The sequence below is a fragment of the Cygnus atratus genome, chromosome 2, assembly GCF_013377495.2.
Source record: "Cygnus atratus isolate AKBS03 ecotype Queensland, Australia chromosome 2, CAtr_DNAZoo_HiC_assembly, whole genome shotgun sequence".
In the NCBI taxonomy this organism is placed as follows: Eukaryota; Metazoa; Chordata; class Aves; order Anseriformes; family Anatidae; genus Cygnus; species Cygnus atratus.
This window is the reverse complement of record NC_066363.1, coordinates 46,526,454-46,554,268: the sequence shown is the minus strand read 5'-3', so window position 1 is coordinate 46,554,268 and position 27,815 is coordinate 46,526,454. Positions and strand designations below refer to the sequence as shown.

Sequence of the window (27,815 nt, the reverse complement as noted above, 5' to 3'; positions counted from 1 at the left end):
GGCAGGGACCGGCAGGGACCGGCAGGGACCGGGAGGCAGCGGGGGCACGGCCCCGGCCCCGCCGCCACCGAGAGCCCCGGACCCGGACCCGGCTCGGAGCGGGCGGCCCCGGCCCCGCGGTGCCGGCGGTGCTGCGGTGCCTCCTCCCCGGCGGCAGCTCCGCGGGAAGAGGGGGAAAAAGAAAAAAAGAAAGGGAAGACAAAACCCAAACTTCTGCCGGGCCGGCCCCGGGGCAGAGCGCGGGGCGAGATGGACAAGTACGACGACCTGGGCCTGGAGGCCAGCAAGTTCATCGAGGACCTCAACATGTACGAGGCCTCCAAGGACGGGCTCTTTCGGGTGGACAGAGCGGCCGGCAACAACCCCGAGTTCGAGGAGACCCGGCGGGTCTTCGCCACCAAAATGGCCAAGATCCACCTCCAGCAGCAGCAGCAGCAGCAGCAGGAGGAGATGCTGATGGCAGCCGCCGCCGCCTCGCTCAACGGCGGGGCCGGCTTGGGCACCCCACAGCCACGGTCCAGCCTGTTGGCACCCCGGGGTGCCCAGCCGGGGGGCGGCGGCGGTGCCAAGCCACCCCTGGCCTCTGCCACCGGACCCCAGCCCCAAATGGTGGCCGAGGGTCCCGGCTGCAGCCGGCCGGGCGCCTGCAGGGCCTTCCCTGCACCCACGGCGGGGGACTGCGGCGCCCCGGGGGGCCAGGCGGGGCGGCGGGGCTGGGAAGCGGAGCCCCGCGGAGACCCCCAGGAGAACGGCGGCGAGGGCCGGCGGGGCGGCTGGGGCCGGGAGCCGAAGCCGGCCGGGCAGAGGTCCTCATCCTTCTCGCACGTGCGCAGCGCCCCGGCACCCTCGGTTGGGCGCGAGGATGGCGTGCCAGCGACCATGCCGCAGCACCGGTCCTCCTCTTTTTCGGCTCCCATGGCACAGCCTGCCACGGGGTTTTCAGCCCTCGCCGAGCCCTGCGGTCCAAGGGCCGGTGTGGATGGGCCGGCTGCAGATGGTGGCCAGCTGTGGTACCAGGGCAGCCCGCGGGCCTTTCCATCCAGCTCCGCTCCCGGCGTGGACTATCAGCAAGCTGGCGCCCACCCCAGCCCCGCCGGCCACTTCGTGGCCCACGGCCACAACCACCGGCCCAACGGTGGCCCCGAGCTGGGCTCCTCGCACCCAGCAGCGGCGCAGGGGCCATTGACTTCTGATGCGCCGAAACCGCCTTTCAAGGAGAGCATCAGCAGTCTCCATCCTGATGGCGGGCACCAGGAGGGCTCCGGTGCAGCCAAAGTCAAGTTGCCCTGCCAGACCCTCCTTCCGCAGCAGGAGCAGGGGCCATCTGCGGCTGAGCTGAAGCTGGAAGCGCTCACCCAGCGCCTGGAGCAGGAGATGGACGCTCGGCCTAAGGCCGACTACTTCGGTAAGTATAGCTGCAGAAGGACGTAGTCCGTGAGTCAGTGTGACGGTGGTTCATTGGTGGGTGTTTGCAGCGTTCACACCTTCGGGGTTGTGTTTCACGGTTAATTCTGTTGGGTTGTACTTTTTCTGTTGTTCCCATTCTTTTTTATGTAATCGTTATTTATCACAGGTACTGGAAGCTCTTCTTCCTACGAAGCTTTTTTCTTAATCCTTAAATTTTAAGCACAGGTAGGGAAGCAGCTTTGGGGAGGACAGTGCTGAGCACAAGCTGGAGCAGTGTCTTTTGAAGTGACCATCATTGCTGCCCGGGAGTTGCTTTTCTTCACAGCATTTACGATTCTCCATGTGCTCAAAGCACATTTGGATGGCAAGGTAGCCTGCTGAAGAGTGGGACGGCGTCACACCTGCGTGCCCTGCGGGACTGGAGAAGGCAGCTGAGCCCTGAGGAGGCTATGGAGGCAGCTGAGCCTGGAGGAGGCTCTGTGCTCGGTGGTGCTCACCCCAAAAGATCCCCACGTGTGGTTTCATGGAGAGGCTGCGGTGGCCCTGGGCTGTGCAACCTGCGAGGGAGCTGCAGCTGGAGTGGGATTTGAAGGAGCTGGCTGTGCACGCCTGTGGGATCTCATGGAGAGAAGATGCTTAGGGCTGGGAAGGTTGGTGGCTTCCCAAAGTCACCAGGATTTCCCATGCCCCCAGGTGTCAGTCCCTGTTGGCTTTCAAACCAATTCATTGGATCGCAGATATTTTAGAAAAACAGGCGACTTGCAGACCGAAATGTCAGGTCCACAGGTAGTGCAGACCACCACCAGAGGTTCATGTATGTGCTTTGCAATGGGAAGAGACTGCTTACACCCATGGATATCAGCACGAGAATATAAACGTACTACCAAACTGATTTAGTACCACAGGATGGCAAAAAGTCACAGGAGAAGCCAGCGTTTCCTTTCTCCCTGCTGCTCTTTGTGATTTAACAGCAGAGGAGAGAGTTCAGCCCTTTGTCTCTTTAGGAAAAGGAGACCTGGTGTTGCTTTTGCTGGAACCACCGAGAGTGCTGCTGCTAACGTAACGAGTGACAGGAGCGGCTCTAGTTTGTGTTTCCCTCACCATTTTAGATCCACGGTCACAAAAGCAGAAGCAGGAACAGATCAGACGCTGCAGCCTGGTGCAGAGGAACCGTGTGCGACTCAGCCAGCAGTCCTCGTGCCCCCTTCCCGCTGCGAGCAGGGTGGATCGGTGGTGCTCTGCGCGTACAGGAGCCACGTTACACGTGGACTTGGCGCCAAGCTTCGTGGACATAGCTGAAGGGACCGCAAAGTGTTTAGTTGCAAATTGTATAATAAAATGTGTTTCTTGGCATCGAGTGCTGGTACTCGCCTGCAGAGGGCTTTGCTGCGATTGTTTATCTTAATATTCGAGATCGAATTTAGCTTTGTGGCAGGGCAGATATGTTTCTATTCTCTGGCAGAAAAGTGATCTGCCAAGTTGCTTTACTTGGATCGCTTTATCCTGGAGATGTGCTCGGGTGCTCTACGTGCCGTGCGGGGAGCGTGCCGCTTGGCTGAGCTCAGGACCCTACCTCAGGAGTGCTGAGCACTGCTGGAAAGGAGCTGATCGTGGGCATGGGCTGGAAGAGAAACCTTGTGGGAGACGATGTGCAAAAATGTGAAGGTTTACTGGTTGCCAGTAAAGCAGCGAGGTCGTACCTACTATACAACATGCATGGAAATGAGGTGAGAAAGCAGACGGATGTAGTTGGAGGCTAGATTTATTTTTACATTTTTGTCACGAAATAGGTGGTAGCGCCAGGGGAAGGCTTTTATCTCACAGGAAATCTGTAATGAGGGAGTAGTAATGCTGGCAACACGGCAGGTCGTGCTGGTGATCCCGCTGAGGCCTGGGGAGGGGAAGGAGCAGAGCTGCCTACTTCCCAGCAAGGTGTTTTGATGTGTTCCTGGCAGGAGGCTTTGCACCGGCGCATGGTGTGTGAGAGAGGGGAAGGGAAGGAGCAGGAGAGTGAGAAATGAGAAGATGTGAGTGTAGCAGAGGAAGACGTAAAGCTTTGTGGAGCCTCAGCTCTGCAGAGGAGGGCTCACCAGCCCTGCCCTGAGGACGGCCAGGGAGGGCAAGGGCTGGTGCGGAGGTATTTTAACTCTCTGCCCTTTCTTCCTTTCTTTCTTGCTTTTATTTTCATTTTTTCACAGATGTCCTATTTCCTTTGGAATAATAAAGGACATGGTGTTTCGAATCTGTGTTTGCACACCCTCAACTTAGCAAACTTTAGGATGGAAAATGAGTATTTTTGTGTTATAGTGATAAAGAGGATCAACAGTTTGTTTTGTCACAGACTTTCCCCTGTGACAGCGAAGACTAAGGCAGCAGCTTTGCCGTCAGAGCCAGGGAATGAAACCAGGATAGAAGTGCAGATGGCCAAACTGATTTGTCTCACACGCTTTCAGCTCTGCTGACTTTGGGTGCTGCTTTTGTTAACAAGGAGGCTTTTGCAAGACAGGTCCGTCTGTCCTGGTAGTGTAGCATGGGGCGAGGGTCACTGAGCGGAGGGAGCCTGGTGCGGGAGCGCAGCCCAGGTTTTACCACTTGTTTTAGCAGACCCTGGGGTTCAGAACAGTTCCGCGATCTGCAGGCACGGAGGGATGCTTGTGGAGGTGTAAGGTGTAGCATCACGTTTTTACCAGTGTTTATTTCATATAGCTAGATGGAAATCTCGATCTGATAGACCATCTACAAAGTTACCAAGAGCGTTTCTAAACAATGTTCGTAAATGGCTTTCTTACTAGAAATATCTGTGAGGTGTTAAGTTCCGACTTCCTTCCTTCCGCAGAGCTGATATGCTGCAGGTATTTTAGGAGGGCCCAGGCATCTTGTTTTGCAGAATAGCAGGATGCTTCCCAGCAAAACGGCAGAGAAGATCTGGTGAAGCCAACAGATTTCTTTTGCGCTCCGCAGAAGCAGAGCTGTCACCCAGTCTTTGAAACCCGGTGGAGACCTGGAACCCCAGCACGTATGGATGGGTATAATCAGCCCGAAGGCCGGTGGCACTCTTTTGAAGTCTTACACGTGGTGAAATTTGCATTTTATCACTGCAGGAAGCACAAATCATTTAACCCTAAGGCTGTCCTCACCTGCAGACTTCACCGAACGCTGCTGACAGCAGTGCCCCAGCATGTGTCAGAGGCAACAAGGGTAACTTCAGGGCTGCGGAGTGGAGAGTTTCAGGTTAAAATGAGTGTTTTCCCGAGGTTTGTTTTATGTGTGGGTGATGATAACAGTATTGTTACCACTGGGCACTGGCGGGCACATTGCTCCCTGCCTGCTGCTGGGAGAACAGCGCAACCCACGTCTGCAGCGAAGAGAAGGGGGAGGCAGGAAGAGGGGAGTCATGCTGGAGCAAGGAAGGCTGGAAGGACCTCAGCGCACAGATTATTGCTTGTGTGCAGGTCACCAAGCTCATCTCGCAGCAAGGAACCAAGCAGGTAAGTGTCTGTCTGGGATGTGCTTCTTCAGAGGGGTGCGTGCTTCCCCTCCCCTCCTCTTGGAAGATCAGCTGGGTTTGTTATGAGAAAGTCTGCACCAGAAGGAGAGAAAAAGGAAGGAGTTCAGACAGAGGATCAATAGGTCTTTCAGCCAGGACACTGTCGCTGTGGGGACTGAAAGTAATGAGGAGCCTCATTCATTTTGTGCTGGAGTCAGCACCATCTCTTACATCACTGTAAGGTACTTGTCACTGGCAGGAATTTGATTTTATTTTTCACTGGCACTGCATGTGTGACAGTGTGCAATGCAGCGAAGCTGGGGTTCAACAACAGGGCATGCAAATAACAGCACAGAAAAATTGCATTTTCCAGCTTTGTGATTCTTCAGGCAGGAAGTACCTGTCCTTTGCTACTTCGAGTGGTGGCGCGGGGTTGATACGGGTGGCGATGCCGAGTGATGAGTGAGGTCAGGCTTCCAAGTTTTCCAAGCACTCAGTTTCTCACAGGAATCCGGATTTCCTTGAACTCAGCACTTTGGGACAGGTGATTGCTTAGTATTGGATAGCAGTGTACCAAGGCACGTGGTATGTGGGAGGGCCATGTCCCTGTCACGCTGAACATACAAATGACTTGGTAAGGTGAGGCACAGGGAGCTGGCATCGGGGGTAAAAGCAGCAGAACTGAGAGCATCATGATGGATGTGGCATGGTGGACTCCTTTTCAGTGGATGGTCTTTGAAAAGTGTGCGCATGCGTCGAGGAGTTGGTTCTTACAGAACAAATCGGTGGGTCTTCAAGAGGGGGGTGAGAAACACTGAAACGTTTCATGAGTGTCCTCCCTGTTGGAGCGTAAAATGGGAGCAAGGTAAGAGAAAAGCTGGTTTGGAGCCCGAAGGCAGCAGGGCGCGTTTCTGGATTAGCTGTGTGCATGCCTGGGCAGACAGGAAAGATGATACCGGAGGTGTTTACATGCAGGCTCTGAGGCTTCTCCCAAATGCAAGCGGGTGTCCTTCAGCACAAATCCAGCCTCCTGTGAGGAGGGGTCGAGAGCTTGCCAAACCGTGGGGAATTTAATTGCAAAAATAAACAAACAGTTGCCTCTGATGGAGAAGAATCAAACTGGTCGGGGAAACGTGTAAGCAAAAGGAGTAGGACGGACTTGCTCTTCTGAGCCATTCCTGGATGAGCTGCGTGTGCAGATGCATGCCCAGACTCTCCTGCCACTGGGTGCCTCTAACCCAGGACTGATGCACCAGGACATTCACCTGTTGCTCCCACTGACGCAGCACGCCATCACATTTGGCCCTCCAGACTTCACTGGTGTTTGTGGGAGACCTGACCAGGAAGACATGCAGGAAGGCTTGGCTGTCCTGGACACTGCTGAGAAGAGGGGGATGAAACCAACCCCGCGGCATTCTTGGTGTGTAGACAGACGGTGCCTGGTACGAGGAAATAAATCACAGCCACCCGCCACGGAAAATGCTGTCGTTCGCCGGTCTTTGCCGTGAGTTTTTAGCAAGGAGCGGGATATGGTCAGAATGGAATAGCAGCGCTCCTGGCCTGCTGGGCCTGGCGGGTTTGGCAGCTGCTCGCTGGTGGTGGTGGGCATCAAGCATGGTGGGCACGGGGACACAGCCCCCCCAGCCCATCCTCGGTCCCCGCTGCGCCCCAAGGCTCCTCCGTCGCCTGCCGCTGCGTCACGCGGCAGGGAACAGAGGTTTCTTTGTTGCCCCGGGGCCGAGCTGCCCTACCAGCAGAAATTGGACTGAAGTCAGCAGTTCGCATCCCTCGCCCTTCCCGGCTCTGGCTGCCATTCTGCCGGTGCGCTCGAGTGTGAATTCACTGGCGCTGCGCGTCCGCGGTTCCTCGGGCTCAGCGTCCTCTTGCTGCAGGAGAGAAAAAAAAAAATTACACCCTAATAACGCCTAATAAGGCCTGATGATGTTTTTTACTAGAAATTGCCCTACGCCAAGAAAACCACCCGGAGCTGCTGCGGTCGGTCGGAGCTGGGTTGGAGCAGGGCAGGGGCAGGGGTCTGCCATGGCATGGGGCCGGGTGTGGGCTGCAGAGCTCAGTAGCCACCGGTCTGTGGGCAGTGGGCTGCGTGCCCCCTCCTCACCTAACCAGAGCTGGAGCTGGAGGAACGGGGCCGTCCCGGCAGCAGGGAGCGAGCCGTGGCAGCAGAAAGAAGCAAAGGGGAAAAAGTACTAAGAATTGCCTCTTTTCCCCCAAAGGACGTCGCTAAAAATACTGCAGAGTATTGTACTTGGAAGATGCAAAGGCTGGCTTCTGTAATTCCAATTGCTACCGGCATTTAATTGGCTTTTAAGAAGTAGCGGGTACAAGTAGAAGTGTAACAAACTATACACAGCCCTGCCATAGTGCCATTATTCAGCTGTCAACCTTGCCGTAGGACATCTATAAATATTTATAGTGTGGTTGGTTATTACACAGCGGAGTAATTAATTTAACGTGTTATATTTTTCGCAGGCAGCATCACCAACTTATTTTACAAGCCCTTACATTCATTGCCTTTATTTCCCCCTCTTTTAGGGGGCCTAAATATTGGAATAAGTGGACGGGAGGGTTGAGCAGGAGGCGAAGGAGAGCACAGAGGGGCAGAGAGGGGCACGGGGCAGCAGAGGAGGTATGGTGGCGGATGTGGCCGGACCCCTGGGGACCACAGGGCAGTGCCCATGCTCTGCAGCACCACGAGGCCAGGCAGCTTGTGGCTGCTGGTGCAAGTTCGGTGCCCACTGCTCTCCGCAGAGGTGGAAGGAGAGCACGCAGGACGATTTCTGGAGCAGCCTTCGTTGACACGGAGGAGGGAAAAATGCAGGCGCTTCCAGCACAAGGAGGGCGTCGTTGCTCTGGAAAGCCTTGTGAATATCATGGGAAGAAGGTTTTTAAGCTGCAAAACCTGCAGTTTTTCTGCTCTCCGCTCCACATTGTTGTAGTCGGGGGGGAATTTTGGGAGCTAGCCCTTTGCTTTGTGCTGGGCGATTGCACAACGAGTTGGGCTAGAGCAGATTGTGCATGTTTGGGACAGAGCACAGGCATGTGAAAAGCCAAATTTTTCTTATCTTGTCTCATTTTATTTTTTAGTTTTGGTAGTGCCTGTGTGATTCATCTCATCTTTCATTCCCGATCCCATTTGTTTTCTTAAAATGCTTGTTTCGGTAAATAACTGAGATAAATCTGCTTGGTCCGAGAAGAACCAGCGAGTTTTACAAACATGGTGCCGGTGCGGGCGCTGGGGCGGGCCTGCAGCCAAGCCAGGCTTTCAGCTGAGGTCTGATTTGGACAAAGCAGAGCAACTCCTTACTCCCTGCAGCCTCCCTGGGGGTTTTGTCGGTGTGGGCTCGGGCTCTGGGCGCAGCGGGGTTTGGAGCAGCTCAAGTGACAGCGGTGCAGTGCACAAAGCCTGTCTGGGAACATGAACTGTCTGCTCTTCAGCAAATGTGAGCTACTGCAAAGGCTTCTTGAGCGTTTTTATCCCTGTACATGCGAGCTGGCGGTCGCAGCTCTCCACCACGGGAAGAGATCCCCAACCAAACTGGGGCTGCCAGCACCGTGCTGCCAGGACGGGGAGTTACTTTTCAGTGCTTTCCTGCGTGTGTTGGTTCTCTTCCCAGCTCTGACGAGCCCTTTCCAATGACTCCGGAGCTTGCGGTACCCCAAAAGCAGTGAGGTTTTGCTAACCACAGCGTGACTAAGGATCTCCAGTAGGATGAGGCTGTCCCTCGCGTCGGACATGTAGGAGCGAGACGTTGTGGACGATCCGTGCTGCGAGGAGCTTTGAGTCAGAGGACGTCTTGCTGGAGGGAGAGTCCCGGAGGTGGAGTCCCAAACACGGGGTTGCTGCAGAGCAGAGAGAGGGCTTTGTGCCTGCTGTGCAGTTTATTTTGTGCAAAAGGCCTTAGCTGTGCAGCCTGGATGATCATAGTGGCCACCGTTAGCAGCATTCCCCGGGTTACGTGACACCCGTGTCGCCTACGTGGTGTGGCTGCAACTCGCTGCCCGTCCCTGAGCTGAGCAGCGGTGCCAAACTGCAGGTGCAATAACACTCGTGGCAGGCCCGCCCGTCCCTACGTCAGCCAGCCGGGCTCCCAAACCCTGCTTCTGACCTCTCTTGCCCTCCGTCTCTTGCAGGAACCTGCGTGAAGTGCAGCAAAGGGGTGTACGGAGCAAACCAGGCTTGCCAGGCCATGGGCAACCTCTACCACGACGGCTGCTTCACCTGCGGGGCCTGCAGTAAGTAACCCCTCGCCCAGCGCCCGCTCGAGCTCTGCCCTCTGACAAATTCCTCTGGCTTAATGTTTTTCTGGTTTAAGGGGAAAAAACAAAGAAGGATGCGGTTGTTCATTTGTCTGCCAGCTGGAGGCTGCTGCAGCTGTGTGCCTTTGTGGTGCTGCTGGCTGTTTGTTTTTGAATAGATTCTCGCAAGGCATGTAGAAAAGATACTCGGGATTGTGCCTGCCTTCTGCTTTCTGGTGGGGGGGAGGTTATTTTCATTCCTTTGTCTCTCAGTTATAGCCACATTTTCTTATTTACACGAGCGCTTTGTTTCCAAGCGGCAGTAAGCATGCCTTAACTGGGATTTAGGTTTTCCCACGTGTCCAGGCAGACCTTAAAGCCCTTCTGCCTTCCCGCCTGCGAATCCAAAGGCGAGCTGCTGCGTCTGACACCTTGCAGCCCGCTGCTGGCAGGACGCGGGTAGCAGTAGGCTCCCAACGTTATCATCCACCATCCCAAGCGGGGAGCCAGCCTTGAGCATCCCTGGCCTTGGAGAGGAGTTTGTAAACTGCACAGACAGCAAAACAGCGCTGTGCCCTGAGACCACAGCCCGTCTCCTCGCTCCCAGCTGGGTGCTGTGCTCGTGGTCTCAGCCTGGCGAGCCCCGCGATGTGCCAATTCTCCCCGGGGGGCTTTTCGAGGAAGCCCGCGATGGGGCTGGGCCCAGAAACCAGGCCTCTCGGTTTCAGATCGCGGCTGTGTTTGCGAGGCGGTGGTTTTTCTGTTTTGTTATGCCTAGCCCCGGAGCTAGTAGCATATTTTTAGGAATGTAGCTACATATGCGGCGGCAGTAAAAATAATAATAATCCATCTGGTGCTTTTGCATGTATCAGTTTGGTTTTCCGAGATGAACTTTTACAGTTTTTTGTTTTGTTTTGTTTTTCCTGTGGTGTATTTAGAGTTGTAAACTCATCAGGACTGTAAAGGCTAGTGTTTTTTTTGGAGCTATAAAGTAGGAATAAATATAGAAAGATGTGTGTGCTTTTTAATAGCAGCTGAACCTTGATCTCTGCTGGTTCCCCAGCTGCCCGGCACCAACCGCGTGGCCTCACCTAGGTTTGCAGTGGAGCACTGCACCGTCATCTGGCTGAAGACAGGAAAACTGAAAAGAAAGAGGGGTGTTTGCACAGGATGGCAGCTTCCTAAAGGCTCAGAAGCCTGCAGCTTGCTCTTTTGTCCTCTCTTCTAAGCTAATTTGAAATCTTCTCCTGCAGAGAGGATCCCTGGCTGCAGCCGGGGCTTTGCTTCAGGGACCTTTCTCCCTCTCTGTCCAGGCAGCCTCCGAACTGCCCTTCCCTGCAGAGCTCCTGTCAAAAATAATCCAGCAGCAGGTTCAAGCTGTCTTAATTTCTAAAATTATAGCTGTGCAACTGGTGCTTCAGAAATACACTGCAGAAAATACAGGATAGCCCTACGAGAGAAAAAGCCTGCATTTGACCAGTGGTCAAAGTGAACCCTTTTACATGTCCTTTCAGGCAGCAGTGGTTGTCCGCTACAGGGGATGGACAGAAATACTTTTCTCATGTGAACGTTGTGGAACAAAAAACCTTCTTCACTAATGTCCAAAAACCAGAGAGAAGCAGACTTCCAGAAATCCACTGAGTGTCCAGCCTTCAGGTTGTTCACCAAAAGCGCGTTGTGCCTTCAGGGATGTGTTCGCTTCTTTCCTTCCCAGTCCAGCCACTGGCAGGCAAACAATAACAAAAAGGCCCATAGTATGCAGATCAAGGAAATGACTTCTCCCCTTCCCTCCCTGCTCCCAGGCGATTTGTTGGTAAAAGAGAAAAGGAAATGTACTTCAAATGCTACACGCTTCTGCGAGCACTGTTCTCCTCTTTCCGGCCTCAGCGCTCGCTGCCGCCTGGCGGTGATTAGTCCTCTTGTTCACTTGTTGCTTGGACGGCTGTATTCACCTGCTAGCATCTCTTGCGAGTCTTCCTAGCTACGTTTGAGTGGAGAGAGAGGCTCTACGCAGCCAGCAGTAAATGCTGTTGCTGTGGTTCAGCCTTGGCACCGGCCCGCTTCCACTCCCAGTAACCTCTCGATGAGTGACTCTCAGTGAGGCTGGCTTAACACAGAAGGTGCACTTCTGCAAAACTGGTGGCACACCACTCCATGAGCATAAATGAGAGCGTAACGTAACCCCCTTTCACAGGCTGAGACAATTTCCACTGTGGATGAAGTGCCTGCAAGTCTGTCCCCAGCATGCACCTCTTTGCAGGCTTTCTGTGGTCTGCACCACGGTACCGCCGTGGTAAATATGTTGGGATTTGTTTTAACTGCCAGAAAAATACATGCTTCTCTGGACAGTATCGCCTGTCTAGCTGCAAAGAACATCTTGAGCAGCATATGTGGAAACTCTGCTTTCTATCTGAAAAGTAAGTGGTGAGGCTGTGCTTTTAAGGTCAAGTGAAGTTCATCTTGGACAGCATCCAGAGCACACTGTCTTTGAGAAGTCAAGGTTGCTCATGATTTCAACCCTAAAATCCGTGCTCTGGTAGAACGCTGAATATCTCCCCTCCAATAAATAGCACAAAATTACCTATTAAGGTAAAGCATATTGTCCTCCAGATATTTATATCCGCTGTCTTGCTGTTTTCATTTTAGTAAGGATTTCTAATTTTGTTCATGGTTGGATTCGTGTCCAAATGGTGCGCTGGCTTCCCAGATACAGAAAGCTGAGAGGGTCTGAAGGGGTGGGGGGGCTGATACCTCATGGTGCCGAATTTCCTACACCCCTTATGTCCCTACATCCTATGTTCAGAGATGAATGGTAGGGGAGAGCAATTGGTCGAGCAGAGCTATGCATTCGTTACAGGGTTCAGTTGTCAGGAAAAAAATGTTCTGTATTATCTGAGCCACTGGCATGTAATGCAGAAAATTTAGCTTAGAGGTCAAAACAACAGATTTAGAGTGATTACTTTGGCATAAATGTCTCGTTTATCTTGTTGTTTGTTACAGGGCAGACACACAAACAGGGTAGCTTTCTGGAGAGGGGAGAAAGGGAGGAAAAAATGCGGGCTCTTTTTGCTTCTTCAGTAATAAATAATTTCTGCCTTACACAAAGGCCATGAAAGTAGGTTCAAAAAAAGTCCTCGAAAGTCATACAGCTATTTTCTGCGAGCTTAAGGTGTCTGCTTACATCTTCTTTGTTTTTTTTTCTCTGCTTGTTAGACAAACCTTTTTTCTTATCCAATGGTTTGTTACACATTAACCTTTCACGTCTCTGTGTAATCACTAGCCAAACCTCCTTAGAATGCCAAAACCCACAGGTATTTCCAGATGTTGACATCTGTTATTTAACCAGTGCAGGCCAGTATCTGGCCTTACAAGTGATACATATTTAATTAGATAGCATCGCTTTAACCTGTTGTGCTGTTTTAGCATTTCTCTCTAGGACTCGGGCAGACTGGAAAACAGACCTCTAGCCCTGCTGCCAGCACACTCGAGAGCATATGGGTCTTGTACTCGCGCCACTTGGTCCTCGGAGGAAACCTGAAAGCTAAAAAAGTGCAAGGGAAGTGTCAGAGATGACTATGAAGGAAACCAGTAGGCGAGGACGGAAGTCAGAAAGAAAGAACTGATTGCAAGGTGGTTTGACATAAAACTTCAGCAGAAGGACCCACGCGAGGACCAGATTGTGACCCCTTATTACAAAGAGGTGGAAGTCTTGCACATTCGCCAGATTACAGGAGTCGACCTTTGACATGTCTGCATGACTTTTTTTTTATAATCTCAGATTAATGCTGATGTCTGTGTAAGGGTAACAGGCGGCTGTCCCAGTGGCAGAGTTTGAAATAGCACAAGCTGGCTGTCTCCGGCTACCCTGTGGGGATCTTTTTTTAAATATATTTCACAATGTAGTTGTGTTTAAAGGTATCAAGGGTCATTTACTAAACGAGGTAGCTAAGGTATCGAGCAGTTTAACTGTGAGCGTAGCCCTCTGCTTGAGCTAATTAGTCGTGCTGCAGTGATTATAACACACAGGTACTTAGAGCTGTGCTGCTCTTGGTATCCTTGGGCTCATTACCTTGTATAAGCATGCCCTGTACTGGTGTATAATTCCTGGAACAACCAGGCCATGGTTTTTATTGGGACCAGTAAATAACGCTACAAGCAAGTGCAGCCTAACCCCAGGCAGACAGGCAGACAACCTTGTCTAGGGGGTTCACCCTCAGCATGTGCATACGTACCATTATCTTCAGGTGCAAAAGCTGTTCCAGTGCTGGTAACTGGCTCACGCAGGCTCTGAATGTAAAACCACTGCACTGATCGACACGTGAGAGATGTGCAGATCTACAAAGTGGGGACAGTTAAGTGTTGCCAGGAAGCCTTCCTCAGCATCCCTTCAGTAAAATGACCATGCAAGAGGCTGCGCACTAAATGATACGTTTTTTAGCAAAAGTAATCTCAGCAAAGATGCGGACATGCCTGGCTTTACAGACCGTTTGGGAGAAGGACAGGCATCAGTGCATGTTCCCGCTCCACTCTAAATTGCTGCTTTGTGCTCACTGACTTTTTGTCTTCAGGATCTCAGCTCGCTGGTGAGAAATCCCCACTGTCTGTCACAAGTGCTCGCTGTACATGAGGAACTTCAGGGCAGCTTCCATGGTAGGCTTCTCTCCTGTTCCTCTCCTGGCCTGGTCGCATGGCAATACCGCTTTCAGGTCTGAGCTGAAGGGTTTTGGCATGGTGCAGATGTCCTCAGTAGATATCCCTACTGGAAGGGTACACGTCCAGCTCACACGTGGCAGAAGCAGTCAGGGCTTTATGAGTAAGCCTGGTGGTTTGTGTCAGTTGTTGGCTGAGGGTCTGAAGTTGTAAGGACAAAATGAGGAAAAAGAGCTCAGTCCTTTAATGGACTATATTTCTAGTCTTTCTGGCATTTCTGTTTTTCAAAGTAATCTTCAAAATACTGCTTTTTGTTAAGAAGAGGCATAAGATTAATCGTGCTGTGAAGATGTAGATGCGGTTGAACAAGGTACTAGATACCTCATCTAGGCTTCCTTTTCCCATGGAAGGTTGTACCTAATGATCTTTTGAGGTCTCTTCCAACTTGGGCTGCTCTGTGATTTTAAGAGGTCCCGGCTGCATCTCACACGGGACACTGCTCAGGAGGCAGAAGCTGCCCCAGCTCCCTCTTCCTCGGCATGTTTGAGGATTTTGGTGATGATGGGGTGGAAGGACAGCTCTGAGCACCGCCTGGTTCGGTGCATTTTGGTGAGCACAGCAGCTGTCCCTGGAGCAGAGAGCGGCCGATACTGAGGCAGGGAGTCTGAGGTCATAACGCTGCTTGTCCCAGGGTGAGTGTATCAGTCTGTGAGCTGCTGGGTTTGCCACTAGCAATGAAGAGGTGTTGCTCAGCTACGTGGCTTGCTGTGGTTTTGCAGAGTTTCCCTTTGAAGAGCCATTTCTGCCTTCACCTGCGGTTGCTTTGCCGTTAGTGGTGGCTAACCTTTTGCTGTGTGTGCCAGAGCATGCTTTCAGCTTTCAGGCCTCAGATTTCTTTTCTCTGAGTTTTGTTTTTACTATCTCAAGTGTTTTCTGATAGCATAGAGGGTGTTTTGCAATTTTACAATCCAGCTGATGTAGCTGAGAGAGAGAGACTGGTAATGGGGCTGCTGTCTCAGTGCAGTTTCTTCTAAGAGAGATCGCATCCTGCCCACAGTTTCACCAAGCCTTTGATCTGAACTGGGTTATCTGCCTGTTGATCTCAGCTGAGTAGACCTCATCTGGAGTATGTGCAGGCGCCTAAGTGACCCTTTCTCACAGCCCCAGTTTCAGAGCGGACAGGAAATACTGACATTTGTGTCAGATTCGCTGCTGCATCTATCTCTAATGGTGGCCAACAGAAATGGGACAGATACCAGAAATTAATGAGAGCTCTCTGATGCTCTGCCTGGTCTGCCACACACAATGGGACACCATCCTGCATGTCAGCAAAGTCAGTATCCACAGAAGGCCCCAAAAAAGCATGTGCCAGCTGGGGACTGGTAGATCTTGTGCTCGATGGGCAGCAGGGACTTCCGTGCTGGGTTAGGCAGCTGAGGTCTCTGGGCACCACGTGCTGCTGTTGTGGTGCTACAGGATGCACACGGACCTGGGTGGGTTCTTCCATCTCAACCTTCCCAGCTTTACCTGGGGGAAATGAAAAATGGGAATGCAGCCAGAGCTATCCAGGATGGAGGAGGAGCTCATTTTGATCCGGAGCACCTAGAAGGCTGGTATTTCCAGCCGGCTGCCCAAGCAGTGTGTCAGGAGGCTGCATCCAGAAACTGAAACCCTTCTGTCTTTCACCTGCCTCTGGTAATCACGTGCCCACATGTATCTCATAGCTGTGACACTGTGAGGAGGGCTGATTTTTGTAATGACAGAGGCTCAGGGCTGGCAGCATGAAAAGGACTCCAGGAGCAGCTGCCAGTCTGCAGGGAGTCCTGCCCAGCTCTGTGCAGATACCACAGGGAGCTCCCAGATAAGAGAAGTAAGGTCCTTGGTGCATCCCCACCGAGCCCTGGGATCTGGACATGGCCCTGTACCACTACATGCACCGAGAGCGGTCTCTGGTCTTTGAACATGGGTTTGTGGCCTCCATTGCCCTTTTAGCAAATAATGGAAAAGCAACTTCAAAAGAGAAAGCTTGTTCCAGCTCCCCAGCAAGCCAATGACGGATCTCTCAGCATCCTCCCTGAGCCACTCCAAGTCCCTGGTAAACCTCTGTGTGTAACCTTCAGAGGGAGCGAGCTGCCAGCCGAGAAAATGATGCACAAAAGCACCAGTGGCCTGGCAGTGCGGCCCGGTGGTGTGCTTGTGATCAGCTGCTGAGCAAGTAGTGTTCATCTTAGCACGAAGGCACCAGTGACTAAGCTTGAAATATTCTGAAATTGGTGCTTAAATGACCGTGAGGCCATTCTGAAGGCCCCACAGCTGGGTAGATCAGGCAGATGTGCTGGGAATGAGCACTATGTAAAAGCACGCAGCCCAAACTTCCTGTCAGGGAAGGGGGCGTGAAATCTTGTAACGATAAGTGAAGACAAAAGGATTAAAATGCCAGAGAATTATAATTGTCTTTTCAGATGAGAGATGAGCTAAATTGAGGGTGAATTGAAAGTGAAATAGTGAGGAGATGGCAGTTGAACACATGTATTAGAGCAAGTGATCCTGAAAGTGGCAAGCCATGTGTTAATATTCCTGGGTTTATCAAAGGACATTGTCCCTGTAGTCATTGTGATGCATATTTGAAGTGATGCATATTTAAACGCAGTAATCATCAATCTGTGGTTCTGTAGATGCCGCTTAAGTTCCTGATACACTTTCTCACTGTGAAATTACGACAGCCCAACTGTGCTGGAGCACGGCCTGTGCCAAGCCCCTGCAGGCCCACAGTCAGAAGTGTCACTATTGAGGGGGACATGTTTGATGTCAGGCACGGTCCCACGCACGTTCACGTTGCTGGAGGAGCCTGGGGACATTGGCCATTGCCACGCGGTGCTCACTTTTTTGGCAAATTTCCTTTTGGGTTTCTGCCAGGGGCTTAAAGAAAAGACAGTTGTGGAGAGGAGCTAAAAATAAGTCAAAATGTTCACCTGGTCCCTAAAGAAAGTGATTAAATCATCCTTCCCTTCTTTCCTTAAAGTGTTCTTGGTGTTAGCACCCCTTCTTCATCGGCCCACGTAAAACCAACAGCCAAGTTAAAAATCCTTTATAAAAGGGTTTATTCCTTTGCTGAATTAGTTTCCAGCAGGAGCCAGCGCACTGGCTGTGGTGGCTTCCCTGAAGGTCTGTTGCCATCAGTCTGCACCTGCTAATGTCACGGGGTTAAAAATATACCGGGTGCAGAAAGCCCGGTAAAGGCTTTTTAGTCACCGTGGAGGAATGGCAAGGTGGCAGCGATCCCAGCGTCACCCCCTCTGCTGGGACAGGCACTGCTCCTGCACCAGCCAGGGCCGATGTCCAAAGAAATGTCCACGTTGTGTGGCCCCGTGCATGTTTTTTCCTCACCACTGCCAGCTTGGCTTTAAGGAGACGTTGCATACAGGTAGAAAGGCACTCGGGGAAATCAGCAGAGCCCACGTTACCATGTGCTCTAAAACCAAAGTGAAGCATTTCTCTTTCTCTTTTCTAAACCGACCACTGCGGTTTAGCGAGGCTGCATTTCAGACATCTCTCGCCTCCGGGTAACACAGTGGTCTCCAGCAGAGATTAGTAGGAAACGATGATGAGTGTGCCGGAGTGGTATGTTTAGGGCCCCTGTGGCATCCAGTGGACGCCCAGCTGGGCTCAGTGCAAAGCTTTTGGGCTGCGCTGGAGCCTCCCATGTCCCGCGTAGCACCGCGAGTTGTTTCCCAGCCTGAGAGTGCCCTCTGGCGTAGCCAGCAAACAGTAAAGAGTTTAGTTTACTGAAGTGGCTTCTCTTGGCATCCTCCTCTTCTTAATCCTTTGCAGACAGCGTGATTATTCGTCAAAGGCTGCCAAACAGCGGTGTGCCAGAAAGCACTGAGAGGTGAGCTCCAGACCTGGTGTCTTCCGCATTTATAGACCAAGAATCAAATTACAGTATTTTTAATGATTTTTGCCACGTGCAGCATATCAAGTGGGACCTGTCTGGGCCCCGGTGGCTCGGCTCCTTCTGCAGGTGCCTGGCAAGTCCCTGTCACCAGCCCTGCCCCAGGTCCTGCCTCTGGGCATGTGCCTGGGGGCCCTTCGCCGAGCAGAACAAGTGGAGCTGCTCCAGCATTGGTCTGCGTGTCTGTGTGTCAAACCCCTGCCCCAACAGGGGAAGGGGGCTGCAAAGAGGTAGAAGCAGCTTTTTACAAAGAAGCAAAGCCTAGCCTTTTTTCTCCAGGTCCCCCTTTAGGAGAGCAGCAGCATGAGCGGGTGTTGCCATAGTTATGTGGAACCGAATACAGACTGAATGCGAGGCATAAACACTAAAGCTGTAGTAAATACAAATCTTACCCATATGTGGAGTCCTTTCTTGGAAAACTTCATCTTCATGTCTCCATGAGGACATTTGGTTTAAAAAAAATGCTTTTCTTACATACAGTTGAACGTTCAGACTTTAGTTGGCAGCTGCAGTAATGAGCGTGTTGGTGGGGAGCAGAGAGAAGCGTGTCCGTGTTGTGAACCTCCTTCCTCCTGCCTGGAGCTTGGGGCTGCTGTCAGTATCCAGTGACCAGCACTCGCCAGCGGCTGCCAGTGAAGGGAAAAGCGGAGTCAGTGGGGCTGGAGGCCAGCAGGACCTATGCTGGAGGTGGATGCTCTTCTCCAGCTCGTGGCTGCCCTGCTCTGATGCCTTTGCTGCCGATCATTTCCCTGTTACTGCTGTTCAGCACTTGGTTTTTGTTCATATTTTCTCCCTGCTTTTTGCTGACCTTTCTCTTCTCCCTGTGTTATTTTTTTTCCTTAGGTCGAAAGCTGAGAGGAAAAGCCTTCTATTTTGTCAATGGAAAGGTGTTCTGTGAAGAAGATTTCCTGGTAAGCGCACAGCTGACCCTTGTGCTCCCACAGAGCTGTCGCATCTCAGCCTCCATGGGAGATGCACAGCCTTTCTCCCTGGCAGCTTTGCCTGCATTTCACACAGCTCTAGTGGCCACAGTTTCAGGGTTCAGAACCCACAGTCAAAGCCGTAGCCTCTTGTGATGGCTCCTTCAAAGTGTCTCTGTTGCCATTTCTGGAGACAAGAGGCAGGTGAATGGCTACAGAAGAACGAAGGAGGGAATTTTCTTTTCCAATGAACCATTTCTGCTTGGGCATCTTAATGGCTATCTTTACCCTCTGTGGGTTTTGTCTGAATGTATCTGAGCATGAAGCAACTCCACAGTCCTCTCCTTCAGTGGTAGAGATAAGCATCACTACCCTGATGCTACAGAAAATGCAAAAAGCTGTAAGTCCCCCAAGCCCTCATAGATTAAGCCTTCACTGAGACTTGAAAAAGTCATATTCGCCTACTTACTGGAGAAGATTAGTGATTTCTGTCAAAGAGAAACAGATTAGTCTTCTTTGCTCTCACCAGGATATTCTACACAGGCTGAAAATGGAAACATTGGTCAAATGCATCTGAAGTGTTCCATGTTTCCACCATTTGCATTTCCACCATTTAGACAGGATTGAAACTTTAGTTAGATGATGTGTTGTGCCTGAGGTGTGTGTTGCGTGCATGACAGTCAGTTCCTTGCCATTAGATCATAGCAACAGCAGAAAAAAAAAAAAAAAAAAGATGTTCAGGGCAAAACACAATTGCAAGCAAGAGCTGGGACACCACCACCAACCTCAGACAATCTTCAGTAGGCATAGAACAGTGTAAACAAAGGTAGAATTTGGCAGCTGTTGTGATATGAATTTGTGATAAACACAAGTAAGTTCCTGGATCGTAGACTCACATGGTCAAATAAGGAAGTAAGCCTTACGAATAAGTGCCTTATTTGCATCTGCATTATGGTATTTACTCATATACTAAATTAACTTTAAATTTAGGACTTGAAAGTTACAGGAACTTGTACTTCTTCTGAACACCAAATGTCTCATGTCTATAGAATATTCTCCATGACCCCATCCACAGTTTCAAATACTAAAAAATAAAAAAAAAAGAACAACAGTGGAGGGTTTAGTTTGTGTAAGAAGTACAGAAAGTGGCCAAGCAAATAACGCCAAAAGCTTAATAGCGCCAAATAACGCTGTTGCTTATGCTCTACTAGCCTTGTGAAATGTTAAGCCAATTCTTTTTTGTCCTTGCAGTATTCTGGTTTCCAGCAGTCAGCTGACAGGTGTTTCATTTGTGGCCATTTGATAATGGACATGGTAAGTGATAATTGCTTTAGGAAAAAAAAATCCCACGGCGTTTTAGAAGAATGCATCAAAAGCAAAACATTCTCATATCCGGTACTGTTGTTATCATCTGCTAGTCTGCCTAGTGTGAGATTGGTAGCAGAAAGAAAATCCACTAAGCCTTTTGTTGTTTTTTTGCAAGGATGTGAAGCTGGCACCCTGCTGTGTGTGGTACAGAGACTTTGCTCATCCTGTTTTCAGTGCAAGTAGAAAAGTGGAGCCTTCAGCTCTTTCATCCCTTTTTGGGCTTCCCTGGACAGTGTTTGTGTAATCCTGTGCAAAAGGGCAGTGGCTCTGCAGTGTTCCCTTGCTGTGGGGCGCCGAGCCTGTTTTTCCTAGAGTCAAGCTGTGGGTTCCCATGTACCGTGAGGATGAAGCTGCTGCCTTGTCGCAGCTTTGTGTGTGTGCTAGAAGGCACAGGACTGACATTGCTGGGGAGTCAGTTTGACCCAGAGTGTGTGAACCAGTTCAGATCCATCCAGGTCCTTGAAAAACGTTCAGCAGATGTGTGGACATCCTGCTGAAGCAGGAATTTCTCCTTAGCTTACGACATGTTGCTATCCGTTCAGGATTTGCGCAGAGGGGATGACGTCTCAAGGGGTCAGCTGGCCTTCAGCCAGCACCAGGCACTATTTGGTTGTGGGTGATCTGGAGGGAGAAAAATTCATGATCATGGTGCTGGTGGTGTAAAACTATGGCCGTGACAAAGAAATGAGGACTTTCTAGGTGATTAGTTCACAGCACTCCTCCCAAGGTTTTCTAATGCTTGTCGTTAATTATCTTTGCTTGCCCACTTACATTGGAAAGCATTAAAATCGGAAAAGTTGTTTTGTATAGAAGGTGAATTTCAGCTGTTGAGTTCAACACAGTTTCCATAATCTATGTTAAGTAGAAGGCCAGACTAGTGAGAACAAAGCTCCTAGAAATCTGAAGTGTTATTAAAACCTAGCAATAGTAATTGTTTCAGCCTCTCACGGAGAACGTAAAGAAATATTTCCTTTCGTTGGTCTGGTATGTATTGCTTTGTGATTATGCTAAGTATTCTCCACCTTTTGGCTTCAGAAATTATTTTCTTTCCTTTAAGTCCTGTTGCTTTTATCCTTTGTGATGCTAAATATCTTGAATGAGATTCCATAAATTATTTTCTTACCCATGCTAATAATTCAGCTCCCTGAACCAGGCGATCTGTATCAATTCCAGCTGCCCTTTCTATTCCTGTTAACTCATTTTTTAGAAGAGGTGCCTGAAAAATGACACTGCTGATGAGCATGCAGCATTGTCTGATGCAAAGCTGTGAGTGTATTATTTTCACCTTTATTGCCTGTTCACACACTTTTTTCTTGTCTCTTGGTTTATTGCAGATCCTGCAGGCTCTAGGGAAATCATATCATCCAGGTTGCTTCCGATGTGTGGTCTGCAATGAGTGTCTGGATGGTGTGCCATTTACTGTAGACACTGAAAACAAAATCTACTGTGTCAGAGATTACCACAAGTAAGGACAAAATATACAGCAGATATAATCCCATCAACAAGCATTTAATTTATTTTTTCAGCTAATTAGGATTAGTAAAACAGATACAGGATTAGAAACTAGAAGTTTGAGGGTGGGACTAGACCCTAGAAGTTCTTGATGTCTCTCTTCTTGCCCTGCCACCGAATTCCCATGTAACTTTGAGGAAGTCACTTAACCTCTGGGCTTCAGCTGCCCTTTCTGCAAAGCAGAGAGAGTGTTTAGTGGTCTCACAGGGTAAGTGTGAAATAGTGCTCATGAAGTGTTCAGTGATGAAAGGAATCAGTCTGCTCCGAAGGAAGACTGAGAAATCAATGCGAGTTGCTTTTGTGTAGCTGCAGGGCTGAGTTTGACTTTCAAAGAACGCTTTTAGACATCACCACTGAACATGCAAAGGAAAACTTTTTATCCAGCTTTAAATTAAACTGGTAAGTCCACTTAAAAATCACTTGTCACTTGGACAGTAAAATAGAAGAGCTGCACTCCTAGCTGGTAGTTACAACATTAGACATTAGAGCAGCATACGTTTTGAGTGCCTGTTTGGCTAACTTCTGCTCCATGCTCCTGTTTTCTGAGCAGACAGACAGTAACTGTTGCTCGAGCAGTCCCTGGAATTGTTCTGTGTTGTGCTAAGATTAGAATCGCCTCCGTGTGTCACCGTCATTCTGAAATGACACACATTTCCCTGCAATTTCATTTATTTATTGTTGTGTTGTAGGCCCTTGATGAACCTTGTCCCGTGTGTTGAACTGTCTTTTGGTGTTTTCTCTGAGATTTCCTGCCCCAGTGCAAGGCAGCCAGTTCTTTTAATTTGTTTTTCTGGGGCCAGTCCTGCTCAGTTTCTCTTCATTCTCTCTTTCAAATCTCTTAATAATGGCCAAGAATTTTACAGTGTTTTTATTTTTATTTTTTGCCTGACTGAGCAATGTGTGCCAAGCATTACTTACAATCCATCCTAAAATTAATTTATGATCTTAGGATGTAAAACATTCCTGTGGATAAATTGTTTACAGCTGTAGCTTTTTGTCTTATCACCAAGAACAAGCAGGTCTCACTTTTTATGTTGATGTATAACTTGCCTTCAATTTCTTGTTTCTTTTGCAGAGTTTTAGCTCCAAAGTGTGCGGCATGTGGACTTCCCATTCTGCCCTCTGAGGTGAGAGCTTTTTATTTCTTATCCCCTCTGGGGAGGGAGCGTTGTGTCTCGGGTCTTGCTCTTTTTCACACTTGAGCCCATGTCGAAATGAGTGTCCCTGTGGATGGGGAGAGACAATTGCTTCCTCCAGAGCACAGCCTTTTGACCTAAGCTCGTACACTGCCTTTGAAATGTGACCCTTCCTTTGCCTGATAACGCAGCTTATTCCCTCTGGGCCAGGCTGCTTTATTAATCTCCTGCCGAGATTATACTGCCTTTAGTGTCATTCAGGGATACCTTTCCTTCACATAAACACTGGTAGTGCTTGTGTGCTCGCTTTTATGTGACCCCTGTGAGACTAACTCATTTTAATATTTTGAGGAGATGGGTCTCCTCAAAAAACAAGCTAAAGTTCTGAGAAATGTGATATATTGAAACTACCAAATCATCAGTGTGTGTTGTGGGATAGCTCTGACTAGTAAACAGAGAGAATTCTACATTTGTGATGTTACATTTTAGAGGATATTGGCAGTGAACTGATGATGAAGCTTTAGTGTAAAAATAACTGTAGGTGGCAGGATTTATTTGTGGTTTCCAACCAGCAGCCAAAATGCGTTTGTCCAACATTTATATTGTTGCAGGAAGCGATCCACAGAGTGCATTTGTCTGATCATCCTGTAATCCTCTGTAATTTCTCATTTGCTTGAATGCTTACAGGGGTCTGATGAAACCATTCGGGTTGTGTCCATGGACAAGGATTACCACGTGGAATGTTACCACTGTGAGGTAGGTCAGCAGCTTTCTAGGGGAATGGGTGCTTAATAGTGTTCATAATTATTATTTTTTAAATGGAAGCAGATCTTCTCCCTTCCAGTGACAGTATATGAGCAATTCAAACCTTGCTTTGTGTAATCCTTAATATCAATGGCTAAGAAATTTCCAGTTTGAGGACCAAAGTCCCAATTGTGATTTAATTTGCTATCTATAAAGTTATGGGCAAGAAACTAATTGGCACTTTTAAACTTCGCAGTTTACTTGTTAATGGAGGAAATGTGTTGAATTAGTAAGATTCTATTGCTGCTTTTCAGAAGCCTTGAGTGCCAGATCACATTAGTGTATCTGATTTCCAAGTCAGCTTGTTCAAAAATGCCGAGGTGATGACTGATCCTGTCTGGTGTAAGTTACCTTCACTTACGAAAGAAAGGAATGTGTGGTCAGGGGTGAGGAGAAGATATGGCTGCCCAAAAAATCCCAAGAGATGTGAGCTGTTAAACATTCATGCAGGGCTTTCCGGAGAGCCTTCATACTTACGTAATGTGAATTAAATATGTAGATGTCGTCTATCGTTGTGTTTGTAATGCAGTGGAAAGAAACCCTGACTCTGCAGGTCAGTTTTGCATTAGTACAACAGCGATTAATCTAATGCAAAGTGGTGAATCCTACCTGAGCGGAAACATGAGCACATTTAAAATATGTGGGGACTCAACTCACCATAAGATAAAGCTTACACAGTAAAACTACTCAAGACAAACTTGTGCAAGGCTGCCCAGATGCTTTCCTGCTCATGACAAATATTGAACTTATTAGGAAGGAGCTGCCGGCGAGGTATCTGCTGTCCTAGTCACAACATCATCCTCCTGCAAGCCAGACCCCAGTTGACACTAGGATATTAACACACGCTCTAATTAAATGTGTATGACCTCTCTTTGCAGGACTGTGGGATGGAGTTGAACGACGAAGATGGGCATCGCTGTTACCCTCTAGATGAACATTTGCTTTGTCACTCCTGTCACCTGAAACACATAGAGAATGGCACAACCCCTGCAGCTGTGTACCAGCATCACTACTAGCCAGCGTGGCTGGCATCTGGAAGCCCGTACAGATGGCTCGTTACGTGATCTCCCTCTCCCCACCCTCAGTTGATTTCCTGTGCATGTTTTTCTCCAATCGGCAGTTTTCCTGTAAAAGGATATGAGAGATTTTTGCTGGATTCTCAGAGCCTGTATGCGTGTGAGTTCCAGCTGTATCAAACTGTGTCTACTTGACCAAGAATGTGGCATGTTATCTAAGCTGACTGGTCTACTCTTACGTGCCTTTTTCTGCTCTCTGGAGATTCCTTTTGGCTCGTTTTGGAAGGCTCTTCAGAGAAAGCACAACTTGCTGTCATGCCTATGAACTCAGATCATGCCGTGCACAATTAAAAAGCCACAGGCTGGCTTGCCTGCCTCCAGGGAACGTTCCTGGGAAGTGTTTCCTGACAAGGACGTTTCATCAGATTCCCTGAAGGACATCAAATTATTAATACCAGTTTTTAGACACTCTCTCTCTTAGTAATTCTTTAGGAAAAGAATGGAGTCTGCACAAAATGGCGCGCTCAGACCTTCCAGTTAATTCCCTGAACTCTGGTATCAAGTCTGGCTGTAAATCAACCCAGGCATGCTGGCTAGCAGCTGGAGATCGACATCCCATTTCAAACAGAACAAGAAGCTGGAACAAACTGGACTAAAATACCATGGTGACTTGGGACCTGGGCTGCTGCTTGCGTGTTGCTGCAATACACAGGGGCCAGTCTGCTGTGTCAGAGTCTGAATAGCAGATTATGTTTGGAAAGGTTGGGATGCTGGAAGTGTAGACACCAGGGAAATCCATTCTCATTCTTGCTTACAGAGCTCACTGTGGAAAAAAGTTCTCCGCGTACAAATATTTGCCTGAGGTTTTCACAGTTTGTCCCCACAGCTCAGCCCCAGCCTGGCCACTCCCTTCTGTAGTGTTTACCCAGCACAAAGCCATTTCATAATGGTGCTTATTTAGAGTTCTGGGAACAAACTCAAGATTGTTATGCAGGCTTTGTTATACAGGGATTTAGAGCCCAGCTCCTCAACCTGTACTCAAATTTGTCCAGCCACTGGTATAAACAGATTTGCTCACGTGAATAATATCGGCTTATCCGAGCAAGGGGCTGGACAGTTGGGCCCTTATTTTCTGTTCTGTTGAGAAAGCAGAAAGGCAGATTGTTTCTCTTTGTGAATCCCCTTGCTTCATAGTCAAAGAAGTCTGCTCCCCCGATATGTGTTGCCTATGTGACAGGTGTACCTGCAGTGCATGTTCTGTAGGTATGAGTGCTGTGCAGCCCCTCACGTACAGGTACAAAGCTTTTGTTTAAGAAAAAGCTTTTCATTTAAAGTCTCAGATGCAATTGGGAGCCTCAGCTACCCTTGCCAACAAATACTATGTAGAAAACTAGTTAAATCCTCTTGTGTGCATGCTAGAAATGTAAATTTATTTCTGATTGATAGAGGACTAAATCACATTGGTGAAGGTCTCTTTGGTGAGCTACAGTAAATTAGCTGAGCAATGGCACTGAGACTCCAGAAATGAGCCCATCCTGAGAACCCACAGTGGTTCAACCATACACCTTTTCCCGTAGCACAAATGTAGCTAGACGGATGCTTGAACTTCACACTGTGTCGTCAGACTGTGTCACGTACTCAGCTGGAGCAGTACCTCTAATTCTCAGAGCAGTACCTCTGATTCTGAAAGCAGTTCTTCAGGCCAGAAGGCCTGACTTACCTTGTTTTCAGGGTCAAATGGTAAAATCATTTTTCAGCTCAGTACCACTACCACAGGACAAAGGGGGCTGCCGTCCTGGGCCCTTTCGACCCAAGAAGCAGCAGCTTGCCTTTTCCTTGCCCATCTTGCAACCCCTCAGGGGGTGACCGAAAGCCCGTGGGGACTGTCCCATTGCAGTATGCAGAGAAGAGGAGGTAGAATTAACCCCAAATGCATGAGCTCCCTACAGCCTTAAATTGGGGCTCCAGATGCTGGATAGCAAAGGGATGGGGGCTGACACAAACCATTATAACCAGTGCCATATCTAGGCAGCGTGAGTCGGATGCAATAAAACACACAAGGGCAGGCTCCCCGGTGCCCCCATCCCAGCAGGCGACGTCCATGGGTACGTATTGCTTGTCGCCTGCATCATGGCTCGGCCCAGGAGCAGTCGAAGGATGTGACGGTGATCTTGGGACTGCCTAAAGGTGCTGGGTTGGGAAGTAACGCCAGCTGAATGTTCCTGGTGAATAATTCAGATAGTCCTTGGCAGGCGGTTCCCCTCACTGAGCTTGCTTGGCAGCAAAGGCAGTATGATATCGAAGGGGCTTCTGGAAGTGAGCTCGAAACACCAGTCTCGATGTGCTGCACTGTCTCCGAGAGACCAGCGACTGCGTGGCTAGCGCTCTTCGGTTTTGGAGCATCTGCTGATGCACATTTTCTGGCCTTCCTTTTGAGAAGATCTGAAAACACTAGTAGGACTGATTCTTTTCTTTTTAAGCAGTGGTTTAAACTGCTGTTTCACTCTTGCAGCCTTCCCCACACCCCAAAATAAGCAGGAAAGAAGGGGAGGGGGAGATAAGAACATTTTCCTTTGTGGAAAGCCTCAACCAGCCAGTTTGCTCTGAGCTATCTTGCCGAAGCCTCCTTTGAAGCAGTGGAAAGTTCGGCCTCTGCTTTTGCATGGTGTCTTGTTACTCCTGTCAGCCACCCTGTACTCCTCAGCACTGGGGAAACGAAGGCTGTCCTACTTTCAGTTTTGAGGTCCTGTATAAATTATTAAGTGTGAATGCTCTCCTTTTGTGTATTTACCAACAGCTGGAAATGACAATGTGAAGTTGTTGAAAATCGAGTGTCTGAGTTGATGGTTTTGAAGCTAAAGCATATACCACATTGCCTTGCTCACCTATGTGTTTTAATGTGTACCGCCTCTGTCTTTGGGAATCTGAATTAATTTAAGCTCTGTGTTACTCCTGCCTCCTCTCCGAAGCCGTGGCTGTCAGAGTTGATGTTGTGTCCCCCACTTGTCCCTGTCCCTGCAGCCTGCCTGGAAGTGGCTCCATGGGGGAGGAAGGGAGGAGAGGCACCTGCACAACCAGGATTTTCCTCCTCACCCCCAGGCATCTTTGCATCTGCAGGTCCTCACCTTCTGGCAGCTCCCCCCTGAGCTAAAAAATGCAGGTAGCTCTCAGGTGAACGTGCAAGGCGCTGAGTGCCAGCTCCCACTTCCCAGCTCAGTGAAGCGTTGAGCCAGGACAGGCCCTTTTCATCTGCAGCTTCAGAGACTTCGCTGGGCCTGCTGCCATGGTCATTTTGGCAAGAAAATG

General features: G+C 49.5%; 1 protein-coding gene across 1 annotated transcript; it reads left to right on the top strand.

The window, feature by feature from the left end:
- On the top strand, nucleotides 1–27,381 carry LIMD1 (LIM domain containing 1). Its single transcript, XM_035549954.2, has 8 exons — nucleotides 1–1,405; nucleotides 9,047–9,148; nucleotides 18,597–18,664; nucleotides 19,925–19,987; nucleotides 21,376–21,506; nucleotides 22,629–22,680; nucleotides 23,377–23,445; nucleotides 24,372–27,381. Exons 1-8 carry the CDS (start codon nucleotides 250–252, stop codon nucleotides 24,507–24,509), a joined length of 1,779 nt encoding a protein of 592 aa, XP_035405847.1. The 5' UTR covers nucleotides 1–249; the 3' UTR covers nucleotides 24,510–27,381.
- The last annotated feature ends 434 nt before the right edge of the window (nucleotides 27,382–27,815 follow it).

Coding starts and splice junctions, on each gene's coding strand:
- LIMD1 (XM_035549954.2), top strand. CDS start 250: ATGGACAAGTACGACGACCTGGGCCTGGAGGCCAGCAAGTTCATCGAG. Junction 9,149..18,596: donor CTTCACCTGCGGGGCCTGCA/GTAAGTAACCCC, acceptor TTTTTTCCTTAG/GTCGAAAGCTGAGAGGAAAA. Junction 18,665..19,924: donor TCTGTGAAGAAGATTTCCTG/GTAAGCGCACAG, acceptor TTGTCCTTGCAG/TATTCTGGTTTCCAGCAGTC.